A 13719-nucleotide genomic window follows, 5' to 3' on the forward strand; every position below is an offset into this window, starting at 1 on the left:
ATTAAATTTCCACAAGCCAGAGTGATGTCCTAGTTTGCAGGCATCTCATGAAGAGATGCACACATCTCCAATCAGCACTTGAATAAGTTTGCAAGATAAGAGCAGTCCAGCTGCCTACTCAAAGTCTCCAGGGACTGCTGTTCCACTCAGTTTATCCATGCCATGTTCTTATGTTTCTCTCTTTGTCATTTGATCTCACAGTATTTCAGATCCCTCTGTGTCTAATGAAAATACTACAGCTTCTCATCTCCTACAGTCTGTTGTTTTAAGGTATAGCTTTTCAAGGACTTCTGTCTATAAAATGGTCTTTCTATGTTTGTGTACCTCCTACTTTAAAGCAAATTTGCTCCTAAGCAGTCAAAATTCTCATTCAGAATCATCACTGGTCTATCTTTAAGGATACAAGGAAACCTTCTATTTGCCCTCTAGGTGTTTGTCTACTCCTCTTCAAGTTCAACTCCTCAAGTTCAGGTTGTTATGTGTGAGAAGAAGATAAGAGCAGATCCATGTAAGTCTGAGGTCCTTCTCATTGTCCCCTTTGTCACAGTGTACAAGTACTTCATAGTCCCTAGAACAGCTCCCCTTCCTTCACTGATGTGTGATCTCTGCTCACAGGTAACAATCCCTACCTTTCCTAAAGCGGGTACTAGCAGTATATCTCGAGGAGCACTGTGAAACAGTTTCCCTGTTTTCCAACAGCAAAAAAGAGAAGAGTGCAGACCAAGTATATAATGTCCTTTCTTAGTTCTGAAGTGGGATTTAAATAGAGTTTAGATGCCAAGTCCAGGTGTGGAAAACTGACTCTGTTAAGCACTCACATCCTCTAGCCTTGACAAGAAGGGATCTCCTGGGCACCAAACCCAAGTTTCTGCATATGCTCAGAAGAGCTTCTGATTTGGCAAGATTAATCAACTCCTAGATCTGCTGTTCAAGAGTTTAATCTGAGGTCTCTGGTAATTCCCATGACAGCCTTCTACTACAGTTTGAGTACAATTTGCAAACTGGCATTGGTAGGATTTTGTATTGGAGATCAAAACAATTGGTAGTGTTAATAATGTTTCTGTAGGAACATTAGGAAATTTCTAACATTTCCTCCTCAGTGTGTAATCTAGTTTATGTGAAATTCTTGAAAAAATTATGTACCTCTTTTGTTCAGATGACACTTGATGTTCACATATAATTGGCTAAAGCAAAGCATCTGGATATCCTGAGGGTGTTTCCATTCTATTCTCACTAGATAGGCATTACTTCCTGTAGGGCAAAAATGCTCCAAAATAATTTGTCCTTATGCAAGTCAACAAGTATTTACTGAACCAGAAACAACCCATCCGCACAAGAGAAGACATAGCTAGAAGAGATTTGGAAGAGAAGGAGCATACAGCTATAGAAATTGTGGGAACTCAGAATGTTTCTCAAACATTTTTAGAGGTTCCAGGCCGTGGTCAGACGCAGTCTGGACCCCAGCAGGCAGCTGGATTTAGCTGTGATTTCGAGTTTGAACCATGGAATGAATTACCAACTTTGAAGGTGGAACAAGCAGTCACAAAGTGCTAGATAGTATAGTAAATGTAGTCACAAAGTAGAGGGAAATATCTTTTGGTAGTGTACAGGGGGGTTTTAGTGCATGTACAGGGGGGTTTTTACTTTGTACATGGGGGTCAGAAGTTCTAAGATGGAGGAAAGTGGGCTGAACCCACCCTTCTTCTTTCTTCTTCCTTACCTCCATGTTCTTGGTGATGTTGGCACTCACAGATTGGTTTAGAATAGAAAAACACTTGGTAACGTAGGTAATAGGTATTGGGGAATAATTGTAAACATGTTATACGTAATATATCTTATAAAAGATAGCAGCAGCCCTGGGCGGGGAGAGAGGAGAAGAAGACACCGGACAGTCAGGGTGTCAGGAGTGTGTGCCTCTCTGCCTGGGCCGCTGACCAAAGGGCCGCAGCCCGAGAACTTAATCTGTTAGATAACTAGCAATAAAACATCTTGAGACCGAACAAGAAGAGACTGCGGAGTTTTCCTTTGGGAACACGGGTTGGAGGAGAAGCTCTACCACCACACGAGAACCCCAGCCAAACCCGGGGTTCTCACAACTGGCGTCCCTGTGGGTGGGCACCAGCAAGAAGACCAAAAAGAAACATCAAACAACCTCCAACCTGCATCAGCGGAGAAAAAAAAAAAAAAAAGAGAGAAGAGCAGAGCACACACTCGCCGCAAATTCCAAGACGAGAGGGAGCGGACAGCTCGAGATAAGAACCTGACCTTCACCGAAACAACTCGTCTCGGGGACTTTCCAGGGAGGAGACAACCCAGAAGCGCGCCCGGGATCTCTCACCTGTGACCTGCTGGACGGTGATCAGTGCCATCTCCGGACTGACCTCGAGCCGACACAGCTTTTGGTGAGAACGGTCAAAATTAAGAACATGGGGGGGGGAATTCTCCCAAGAGGAAAAAGAAATAGTATCTGCTTTCCAGGGCATCATCTCTGCCCATCCGGTAGAGATTGCTCAAAAGGAGTTGAAAGATTTATTATTATGGGTGCGGTGTAACTTCCCACACTCAGATCCAGATTTATTGTATGAGCCAAATTTTTGGCAGGAAATTAACAAGCAATTATATTATCAGGCTATAAAAAATAATAAGCTTGCCGCAAAACTTTTATCTTCAGCAAGAACAGTTTTAGAGTCACTCTCACAACGCGGCAGCTCAAGCCAGGCAGCTACGGCTCCTGGTGACAAACAGGAGGGGGGACAGTCCGGCCAGCAGCTTGGGACAGATCCTCTCACCACAGACACAGGAAAGGCAGGATTGCTTTCTGTGGAAAATCAGGGAGATGATACCCCATCGCGTCCCGTGTCCCCGGGTTCTCACTGTTCCTCAGTTTCCCAAGAGTCCCTAAGCTCCTCCGACGCAGAAATTCCCCAGACGGAGGCGGGCGAGCCAGGCACAGCCGCGACCCTCAGTGGGAGGAAGGCATTGCCCAAGTCCAAACCCACGGTGGGGGGGGGGCGGCGGCGGCGGCAGCAGCTCCGGTGGGGGAAGGTGCGAACGTGAGTGCAGAGCAGGGGGAGGAGGGAGAGGAAAGCGCCTCCACATCTGCGCAGGCTGGGAGTTCAAAACAGCCCGCGCAGAAGGCGAGGCCGGCGAGAGCGGCGGGGGCGGGACGGATCGGGGCGAAAGCGGGGGGTGCGAGTGCGACGGTGGTACGCTCGGAGCGCCCGGTGACGCATTCAATGTCGAGAATCCGTGAGGCCGCAGAAGCGGCCGCCCAAAGGGCGTGGGAACTTAGCTCCCTGACCGCGGCAGCCAGGGCTGCTGAGGAAGCGGCAGAGGGACAGCGGGAGGCGTTCCTCGCTGCAGCTCAGGCGGCGGGCATGCGCGCGAAGGTCGAGCAAAACCCGACAGCCACGGGTGGAGGGGATTTCTCACACATTTCGAACGCGCGGGACGGGCACACAGGGGGCGGAGGCGGCGCGCGCAGGCTGTGGGTGCTGGCATGGAGCCAGGAGACGGGCAAAGTGAGACGGAAACATCAGGGTTGGAATGGGAACAGGAAGGTGATTGCGTCAGCCTTGGGGGGGACGGCAGTGGCTCTGATTCGGAGGCGGTGCGGGGCGGAGCGAGGCCAAAGCATAGCCAGGGTCGGAGCAGGAGCGTTCACTCCCCTGAGATGACGCAGGCAGGGATGGGGCGTGGCCAGGAGGTAAACATTCCTCAGGGCACGGTTCCATCATCGTTCCCATGGCAACAGACGGCCCAAGCCCACGGCCAATCCCTGTCTGCTTCTGACATGACCGAATTAGAACAGTTGTTACAACAAGAGTCAGTTTCATCAACTGCAGGGATTGCAAACGTGAATCAGTTGTTAGGAGAAATGCTCAAAGGTTTATCGGGAATTAGTGCGGGATTTGCAAATGTAAATCAGTTGACAGAAGAGGTGTTAAAATGTTTGTCAGAAGTGCAGATTGAAGAGCAGAGTGCGGTTCCGACCTCAGCTGGTCAGGCGGCAGCGCCATCTAGCGGCGGAACCACAACATTGCAACAGGCTTCGCAGAACTTGTCCGGTCGAGGCACTGCGCCACCCAGTGGTGGGACTGTAACATTGCAGGACTTTTTTCCAGTTTCTTATAAGAAAAAAATCCAGGGTGAAAAAAGTCACATCTGCACGGCAGCAGGAACCTCCACTGACACCGGAACAGTGCGGGACTCAGGACACTTCTGCTGAGGCGCAGCAACGGGAGGAAACGATACGCATCACCGCTTCGGAGGGTGTCCCAGCTTGGACAATTCCAAAATCAAGGTCTGCCAAACTTTCGGGGCAGGGAGAGTCAATTTTAATATCAAAGGGGGTTGTTGAATTTCTTTTACGATATTTAAGCACAGCCTTGGAGTCACAGCCAGAACTGTTGGTTCATCTTCCAAAAATTTTCCAAATAACGCAAGGCAGTCGTGTGTTCTCCTCCACAGCAGATGCTTCACTTTTCTCCAGAGGCTTCCAGCCTTCATCTTCACAGATGCTGCAGATGCCATTGGTATCGGTGAGTGCTGCTGCACCAGAACTGCAGCCACAACAGATGACTCCACTCTACAGGCAAGTACCCACTGAATTTACAGCTTTGCAGAGCGCAAAAGTGGACTGGCAGGACATTCGAGCAGAGTTGGAGAAAGAGAAAGGTTTATTGCAGGGCTCGGGAAATATAATGATGCCAGTGAACTATGACGCTCAGGGCCAAAACCCGAGATGGGAACGCCTGGACCGTGGAGCAATCAAAGATTTAGCTAAGGCCATTCGGGACAATGGGTTGTCATCACCATATTTCAAGCAAATGTTAAAAAGTATTTTTGGAATGTATGATTTAACACCGTATGATCTTAAATATCTTGCGACATCAGTTCTTACAGACACCCAAGTTCTCGTGTGGCAGAAGGCATGGAGGAGATCCCTGGAGGAGCTGAGAGCCAGATATCAGGGCGGGCCGAATGCGAACCTCACCATGGCGCAGCTTGCTGGTGATCCTCCTGAGGACGATCCAACTCAACAGGCGGTGAGGCTCCCGCGTCACGTGCTCAGCGACATCAAAGAGGCAGCACGGAGGGCGATTCTTCAAATTGCTCCAGCGGGGGTCCAGGACACAATCTACACCGAGATCAAACAAGGTCCTGCAGAGCCGTTTTCTTCATTCGTGGATCGTCTTTCTCAGGTGGTGGAGCGGCAGGTGAGCGAGGAGGGAGCAAAACCACACCTGATCAAAAGCCTCGCGTTCTCCAATGGCAATCCGGAGTGCAGACGGATCATCAGCATGATGCCACACCAGGCCACTTTGGCAGACATGATCGAGGCGTGCAGCAAGGTGGGGACACCACAACATGTTGCTTCCATCATGGAGGAACACTTGGGGGATCAAATTGAAAAACGTGTTAGGGAAGCTCTTGCAAATTATACAAAGAGCAACCCTAATGCAGAGAGACGGTGCTTTGGGTGTGGGGCACAAGGACATATTAAAAGGAACTGCCCACAACTTTCAAAGCCCAACAAGCCACCAGACCTTTGCCCTTGGTGCAGGAGAGGGAAACATCTCGCAAGTGAGTGTCACTCACAGACAGATGTGGATGGGAAACTTCTTCCTATTCCGGGAAACGGGAAAAAGAGCAGAAATGGCAGGTTCTTCAATCTAGGAGGCATGGGCTTTGTTTCAGGACCTGAAAATGAGGGGTCAGAAAATAAATTGAGGCATTATATTCCCATTTCCTATCAGGTGCAATAAATAAATTAATTAATTAATAATGACATTCAGTTTGCCCTGTATTTGTTAAGAATGGTGATTAATGAACTAAATCTATAGATTAAAGACTATGGCAGTTTGAAATACACTCCATTAATTTAGAGAATGGGTGGAAAATATTCTTAGTCCCAGCACCTGCTGTTGAATTCCCCTGCTTTTCTGTGATTTTACTATAACACTTTCCAATTTTACAAAAGTGAAGCAGACAGACAGAAGATATTGTCAAAAGCCCAAGGCAAATGAACTGGAAAAATAGTAAGAAAATTTTATATGAATTTCTGTAATAGCAAAGGAAATATTAAGGCAATGTTATTAAATTAAGAGACAACTATGAAAAGAAAAGTAAAAAGTGGAACAGCCTCCCTTTTAAACAAATATCCAAAATGCCCACTGAATCCTAAGTGGTGAAGTGTTTCGTGTTGCTTCCACACAAAATATGGAATATGAATCAATCTTAATTTATGGAGTAGATTAATTACATATTTTTAATGTGAATCAGATCTCTTGGTTTCTGCACTTCTAAAAGTCACCTTTACTGGCTCCATATGAGAGCTCAGTGCCAAGACCACCCAGCGACTTTACTTTGAAGGATGCAGGAAACTGTAAAGTCTTAAATTCTCGTGCAAATGCTGATTCTCAATTTCCTAACTTAAAGAACAGGAAGATGGAAACTCATAGCACATTGCAATAAAAACACCCTTTGCACCTAGAAGAGAAAAAGTCACTTGTGAGGTTCCCTTCTGTATTTCCCTGTTTCTCTAGGATGTCTCAAAAAGTGAACAAAATATAAAGACAATTATCACAAATCCAGCTCAGGGCATTATGTAGGTACCTGAGAAGCTGTATCATTAAATCCCTTCTGCTGTTTAGGAAGGGAAAGACCTAAAATGGGAAAGAAGGCCAGTACCATGTTAAGCTACTTAAGAGGTCAAAAAAAATCTGACTGCAGCCAGCAATGTTTGGATTTTTCCTTTGGCTCAGAGAACAAGCTGTACATCATCCAGTAAATGTGTACTCTACAAGGGGTCAGAGGAAAAAACATCTGCCCATACTGGGCAGCTGCTTCAGTCCACTCTTCTTGCCAAATTCCTAAAAGTGCCCAGAAGCATCTAGGCTGATGGATCAGGTCTCCTGCCTCTTCCTGGGCTGGTGGGTTCATGTCTACCCCAGACCCTTGTGCATTAAATGTGATATGTAATATGTAGAGAGAAGGGGCAAAGCACTCATGAACCATTTGTTTGTCCTTCTCCTGACAAGGCCACAACTCTTTTTTATCCCGTTTAGAAGGGTATTGTGGAAACTGTGGAGAGAGAGGGAGAGAGAGAGAGAGAGAGAGAGCTCCTCACCCCTTTCCTGGCTGCCTCAAGTACACACACTTGAAAATCCAATATGTTCCAACCTTACCCTGAAGAGAATTTGTCTGCTTGCAAGGAAGGAGATAAAAGTCTCAGCTCAATGGAGAACATGAAACTAGCTTTTTCAATAGAAAAGCCAGCAGATCAGGAAGTGGTGAAACATCCCTGGAGAGCATGGCAGCATAGGAAATGTACGTGGCAATGGGAGGGGTAGTTGCATTAACTCTTCCTGACCCATGTTTTTCCCATGAATGTATATTAAAATATGTACATAGATTTGTGTCTGTATATTTATTGGTCAACAAAGCCACAAAAAATTACAGTATTTGTCAGTAACAACACAGATGGACTTTCAAATAATCAGCTCTTCTAAGAATCATATTGTAAGTGTGGGAAAACCTTTTTCACTTTCATCTACCTGTCATTCTACTGCATCTGGGGCTCATTCCTGGCAGGGTAATACAAACAAATATAAAAAGGAATCCCGTGATGTATTAAGCATGCTGAACTTTACAATTATCTGTATTCATAACATTCTTGGTGTTTCACTATGGTGTAGTGAAGTATAGAAGTAATTATAGAAGTAATCTGCAAAAGGGATGGGGCTGATTTCTCTATTTTTATTTCTTTTGAATGTGCTATCTACTAACCTGACTTTACTAAAAGAATTTAGATTGGAGCGGGCCTAGGTATCTGGCTAATACACTGGCTTCCTGCCTTCATCTTAAGCTTTTTTCTTTCTGGTAGGCATAGAAAAACTCAGTAGTCTGGTTAAAAATGAAGACATCGTGACACCTAGTGGTGAATTAAACACCAATAATTTCTCTTTCCCTTAAGATCTGCGAGTGTTTTAGGCATGTTGTCCTTGGTCAGACTGCAACAAGAGAGAGGTGGGTATTACCCTCATGGCTCCGGACACCCAAGCAATTCCTCATTTCTATGCAGTCCCTGGCAATGTGTGTGTGTGTGTGTGTGTGTGTGTGTGTGTGTGTGTGTGTGTCTCTGTGTGTGTGTGTTTGTGTGTCTTGTTGCATCAGATTCTGTGTGTCTCCACAGAAGGTGGCATTGTCAAAGCCCTTGTGCAGCCCCTTATTGAACGCGATATTAGGATATATTTAATAGTCATTTATACTGAGATCCCTTCAAGTGTCTTGACTTTGGAGACAAAGGGAGCATGGCAGAATCCTGGCATAAGACCAGCTGGAAATTTCAGATCCATTTTCTTGTCAAGTACTTATTCATCAAGGCTGTTTTCAGATGGTGACTCAAAAATTGATTGTATGGCATGCTACAAATTCATGGTAGGCTGCTTAAAGTGACTCAGTTACTGGCAAATTCTTTGGCTTTTGAAGATTTCTCAGAGTCTGCCTTGGTCAGCAGCAGTCAAAAAGTACATACTGGCTGTTACCAGCTGGCTGATACAATAACAAGACGTCACACTGAAAAGCAGTAAACCAGTCTAGATATGTGCAAAAAAATTATAGATTCTTTCCAAACAGTGGCAAGCCTTGGAGATTTTTTAATTTATTTTTTTAGGGAAGCGGAACAATGCGCAGTTGTGCTCGCAGTAACTAGGCTGCAATCACCAAGTGGCCAGTTTTCTTGGCTTGTTTAGCTAACTGGCTGGGGAGTGACCATTTTTTATCACAAGAATGAGCTTCAATGCAAAAAAATTTCAAGTGAAAACATCACTGTAGGTTGTTCGGGAATCTGAGTGCATGCTTCTTTGCATCTGTAAGGGCAGTGAGCAGTGCAGCCTCACAACTTCATGTCCATATTTGTGCATGCTATATCAAGCACACTTTCCACTGCCTTCAATGAGACAAACTCCTTCCTCCTCCTCTGTCATGCAGAAGAGATGCATGACAAAATTGCATGTTGTAACTGAGAAATGGAAACGAAATTATTTGAATATACAAGGTTTGCTTCATCTAAAGATTTATTTTACCACACGTATTAGAACCTGACTTCCTCACTTTGCTGTCTTGGGTATAATTAACACTTATACCACCAGAGTGTCTGGATATAAGGCAAGTGAATATAAAAACATCCGTTCTGTCCAAAATGTTCCAGTTTCTATCCCTTGAATCATCAGTATGTGACTTGTTCTGTGCCAATATTAATAACCATTGCTCATGGCTTTCAAAAAACTCAAACTATTTAAAAATTAATTCTGTTTACAGTGCCTTCTAGAGGAAGTATTTTGTAAAAGTGAATAACTCAAACTGACTAGTGGCTACCCACAAAATATGACTATCCAGCAACAAAATGAATCATTTAGAACTTAGTTGGCAAGGGATGGACATCTTGTTGAACAAAATGTAAAGTGGAGATCAGATACAGCAACAGGCACCCCTGGGTTCTTTTTCCACTATACCATACATTTCCTATGCTGCTCTGACAAAAGCAGGTTTAGCCTTTGTCATCCCAATTCCCACTGTTGGCTTTTTTTGCACAGAGCTGCAACCTGTGGGAGTGACATTTAGCTGTCACTCCTTGAAACTCCCATAGCCATGAGCTGGAGGCCATGGATTATATTTTGACTTTGGTTTACCCTCTAAAAAAGGGAGATGTCCACCAACTGGTGTGTGACAAGGTTGTTTGAAGTTGCTGGTGTGGGCCAAAGGCTAGTATTTCTTCAGTTTTCATTGAAGAGAAACAATACATAATAGAAAGGCAACACTAATGCTGGCAGCTCTGTAACCTGAAATAGGTAATGCAGTCATGGACAGAACCAGTGCAGGCAGAGTTTTTGACGTGCTGAATTGAAAATGTGACTTTGGTCCATAGATCCAGCAACAATGATGTATTTGGTCATTCTTATGCCAGGTAGGACAATCTGCTGCAGTCTGTGTTATGTGGGTACATATCCTAGAACCTCTTCTGTGGGAACCCCAGGTTTGGTCTGGGGTCTCGTGTGCCGGTAAAGTCTCTCCTCCAACCCGTGCTTCCAAAGAAAAGCCCCGCAGCCTCTTGTTGTTCGGCCTCAAGGCAGTTTCTTGTGAGTTATCTAAAAGATTGTCTTCTCGGGTTGCGGCTGTTTGGTCAGCAGCCCAGGCAGAGAGACACACACACCCTGACATCCTCTCTGTCTGCTGTCTTCTTCTTCTCTCCCCCAGCCCAGGGCTGCTGCTATCTTTTATATGATACATTATGTATTACATGTTTATACTTTTCCCCCAATACCTACTACCTATATTACAAAGTGCTTTTCTACTCTAAACCAATCTGTGAGTGCCAACATCACCAAGAACATGGAGGCAAGGAAGAAGAAGGAAGAAGAACAGGATCAGCCCACTTTCCTCCATCTTAGAACTTCTTGGAACTTAGAACCATGTGCAAAATAAAAACCCCCTTGTACAGGTGCTAAAACCCCCCTGTACAATACTAAAAAAATTTTCCCTCTGTTTTGTAACTACTTTTACTGTACTATCTAACCCTTTGTGACTGCTTGTTCCACCTTCAAAGTTGGTAACTCATTCCATGGCTCAAACTCAAAATCACAGCTGTTTCCAGCTGCCTGCCAAGGTCTAAAATACTCCTGACCAAGGCCTGGAACCTCTAAAAATGTCTGAGAGACATTTTGAGTTCCAGCACTCTTCTAGCTCTTGCTTTTGCATTTTCATGATTCTCCTTCTGACAGATAGGACACAGAACTGTAAGGTAGAAAGCAGCTGCCAGAGACACACTGAGGAGTAAATTTGTAGGTGATATTCACTCGCATAGGAGTTGGAATGCTCAGCTGTCTGTATTGAGTGCAGCTGAGACGTGGACAATGAATCCCCAGTGTATCACACTCACTTGCATGGCTAAGTCTGTAATTGCAGAATTACAGAATGGTTAGGATGAAAAGAAATCTCTAGAGTTTATGTAATCTAACCCCCCTGGTCAAAGCAGGCTCAACTGCAACAGGTTGCTCAGGACAATACTCAACTGGGTTTGAATATCTTCAAGGACAGAGACTCACAACCTCACAGGGCAACCTATGAAAATCCTGAATCATTCTTCAGTTAAAAAAAAAATAGCTTTCTGGTGTTCAAACAAAATCTCTTGCATTTCAGTTTGTGCTCATTGCCTCTTGTCCTTCCACTGGATACCACTGAGAAGAGTCTGGCTCTATTTTCTTTACACCCACTATATCAGGTCTCCATCCATGCTATTAAGAATTCCCTCTACTCCTACTCTTACCAAAGTCAAACAATCCCAGCCCTCAGCCTTTCCTACTATGTCAGATGCTCCAATCCATTTGTGATTTTTGTGCTGCTTCCCTGGACTGGCTGAGGTATACTCACATGCTCACATCCCTCCTGTAGTGAGGAGCCCAGCACTGGGCCCAGCACTCCAGGTGGCCTCACCAGGCTGAGTGGGGAACCACCTCCTTTAAGTTACTGGCCATGCCCTTCCCTTACACAGCAGCAGCAGCCACCTTTGCTGCAAAAGCACATCTCTATATGTTCAACTTGTTGTCTACCAGGATATCCATCTGATGTCCAGTTCCATATTAATGGCTAGTTTCAACTTCCTTTAGCTTCATTGATTTAATGGCTTGAGTTTCTCTTTAATACAAAGGTAAACATGCCTGGTCTGTTGTACATCATGGACTGTTTCTACATCAGTTCTATTTAATTATTCAGTAACACTAGGAGCTCTAATAAGGCCTCCAGGCTGTAGACCAATTCAGCAGAATGGAGTCAACCGCCTAGAACCAGCAGCACATAACTGTGATTTCTGGTGAACCAGGGTAATACCAAACCTCTTGCTGTGCCATAAGCTCCGCTGGTATCCTAACACTATAGAATAGCTTGAATTGAGGGAGGAGCTGCTTTTGCTAGTAATCTCATTGTTGTCCTTGTGGATAAAAGAATTCTGTGATCTCTACGTACATACTTGGGGCACCTCTCAGGCCTACACGTCTTTACCCTACAGCAGGAAAGAAAATTCATCCCTTCCATAGTAATTGAGTGAAATTCTTCTACAAAGAGCCCAACTGCATTCTCCAAAAGGCAATAAAAATGGACAGAGTTAACACTCCAAAAGCAGGAAATACCCTTAACCAACACTCTATGTCATCACATAACCTAGATTTCAGTTGAGAATTTGGGTGTTGTTTTAGATAACAAAATACAACATGTGTTCACCATTAATCTTCTTGAACATTTGTTTGGCCAGAAACTATTTCTGATCAACTCGCTTATGTAAACAGGTCTGTGCTTCAGACTGAAGTGGTAAAATGTTATTCCAAGGGCTTGCATTGCAGGGAATCTCTCCTTAACTCTAATGAGATTGACTTAATGACAGCCTCAGTGTCTGTACTTCAAAGACTTTTATGTTCAGTTTAAATTTCAGAATTTAATAAAAAATCTTCCCTCAAAGGAGAAAAGCACAACCTCTAAATATCTACCATTTGTCCCTACTCTATTTGCAGTTTCAATATCCAATGTTTTTGCATCTGGCTTGTGAAGAAACAAAAAGCTGTTTCTTCTTTCATGACCAAATGGCAGATGCATTCTTTGCAGTGGAACACCCTGGAGAGGCATCCATTTATCATGTCATTTTTTTACAATATACAATATAGGACCATATAAAAACTTAAAGAAAAAATGAGGAAAATAAGCTTGGTTTATTTAAGGAAAATAAATGGTACGTCTCAGTTGTGTCAGCTAGTTCCAGGCACAACTGATGTATTTAATTTACGTTTGAAAATGTAGGCACATAAACGATCAACATTTTGAATTGCAGAATACTGGTACAGGAAATTAAAACATGCAATTTCCTACAAGCTCTTGCTCTCCACAGTTGGTCTCTTCATGTCTTTTTGTTTCAGACCAAAACAAGAACATGCAAACAGCTTCAGTCTGGCCAGGCCAAAGGCAGTATGTGAATGGGGAGCAAGGCTCTCCTGGAGTTACGATCACTGCAGTTTGTTACTGATTGTGAACCTTGCCCAAACTTTTCTCTCTTCCAAGAGCCATATACTTACTCATGTCTGGGGAAGTTAGCTTTTCACAATCAAAAAGAGTTAATGCTTTGATTGCTTGAAGGTTAATCCAAGGCTTTAAACTGTCTGATAGGAATCCATGTCCAGATAGAAGGAGCCCCAAGTTTTCAATAAAGATAGCCATTAGAAATATTGATCATTGAGTCAAAGCATTGAAGAGGATTAGTCTCAACTGCACCAATGCCGGAAGACAGTATCTTAATTGCATTATGAATTTTGGACGCTGTCCTGAAATGCTTCTGGTAAAGATAAAGAACTCTTGAGATATGGTTTTGTTTTGCTCTTAAATCTGTAATTTAGTTTACCCAGGATAAAAGTTTTAGGGATTTCTTACAAAGTTTTGCATTCAGTAGCTGGGAAATGGTACAGAAAAAAGTGTGCTCAGAGACATGCAGAGTAATAAGGAAAGTACAAAAGCTAGAAAAGACAGAATCAGGGGAATAAAAGACAACTAAACTGGCTCTTAATATTTCAAATCCCTGAAGGGAAGAGAATAGAGTTACTTTTGTAGCTGCAAAGATAATTTGGTAGCTTTAGAAAGCTATCATGTGGTAAAAATGACATAGCTTCTTCTCTCTGC

General features: G+C 44.0%; 1 protein-coding gene across 1 annotated transcript; it reads left to right on the forward strand.

Annotated features, from left to right (window-relative positions):
• The first annotated feature begins 931 nt into the window (after window positions 1-931).
• LOC146767948 (endogenous retrovirus group K member 6 Gag polyprotein-like) lies at window positions 932-7417 on the forward strand. The gene is made up of 2 exons (XM_085575467.1): window positions 932-2402; window positions 4125-7417. The coding sequence occupies exon 2, from the start codon at window positions 4518-4520 to the stop codon at window positions 5766-5768; it is 1251 nt and encodes a 416-aa protein (XP_085431593.1). The 5' UTR covers window positions 932-2402; window positions 4125-4517; the 3' UTR covers window positions 5769-7417.
• Window positions 7418-13719: the final 6302 nt, after the last annotated feature.

Source organism: Lonchura striata, chromosome 3 (genome assembly GCF_050655825.1).
Source record: "Lonchura striata isolate lonStrDom1 chromosome 3, ASM5065582v1, whole genome shotgun sequence".
NCBI lineage: Eukaryota > Metazoa > Chordata > Aves > Passeriformes > Estrildidae > Lonchura > Lonchura striata.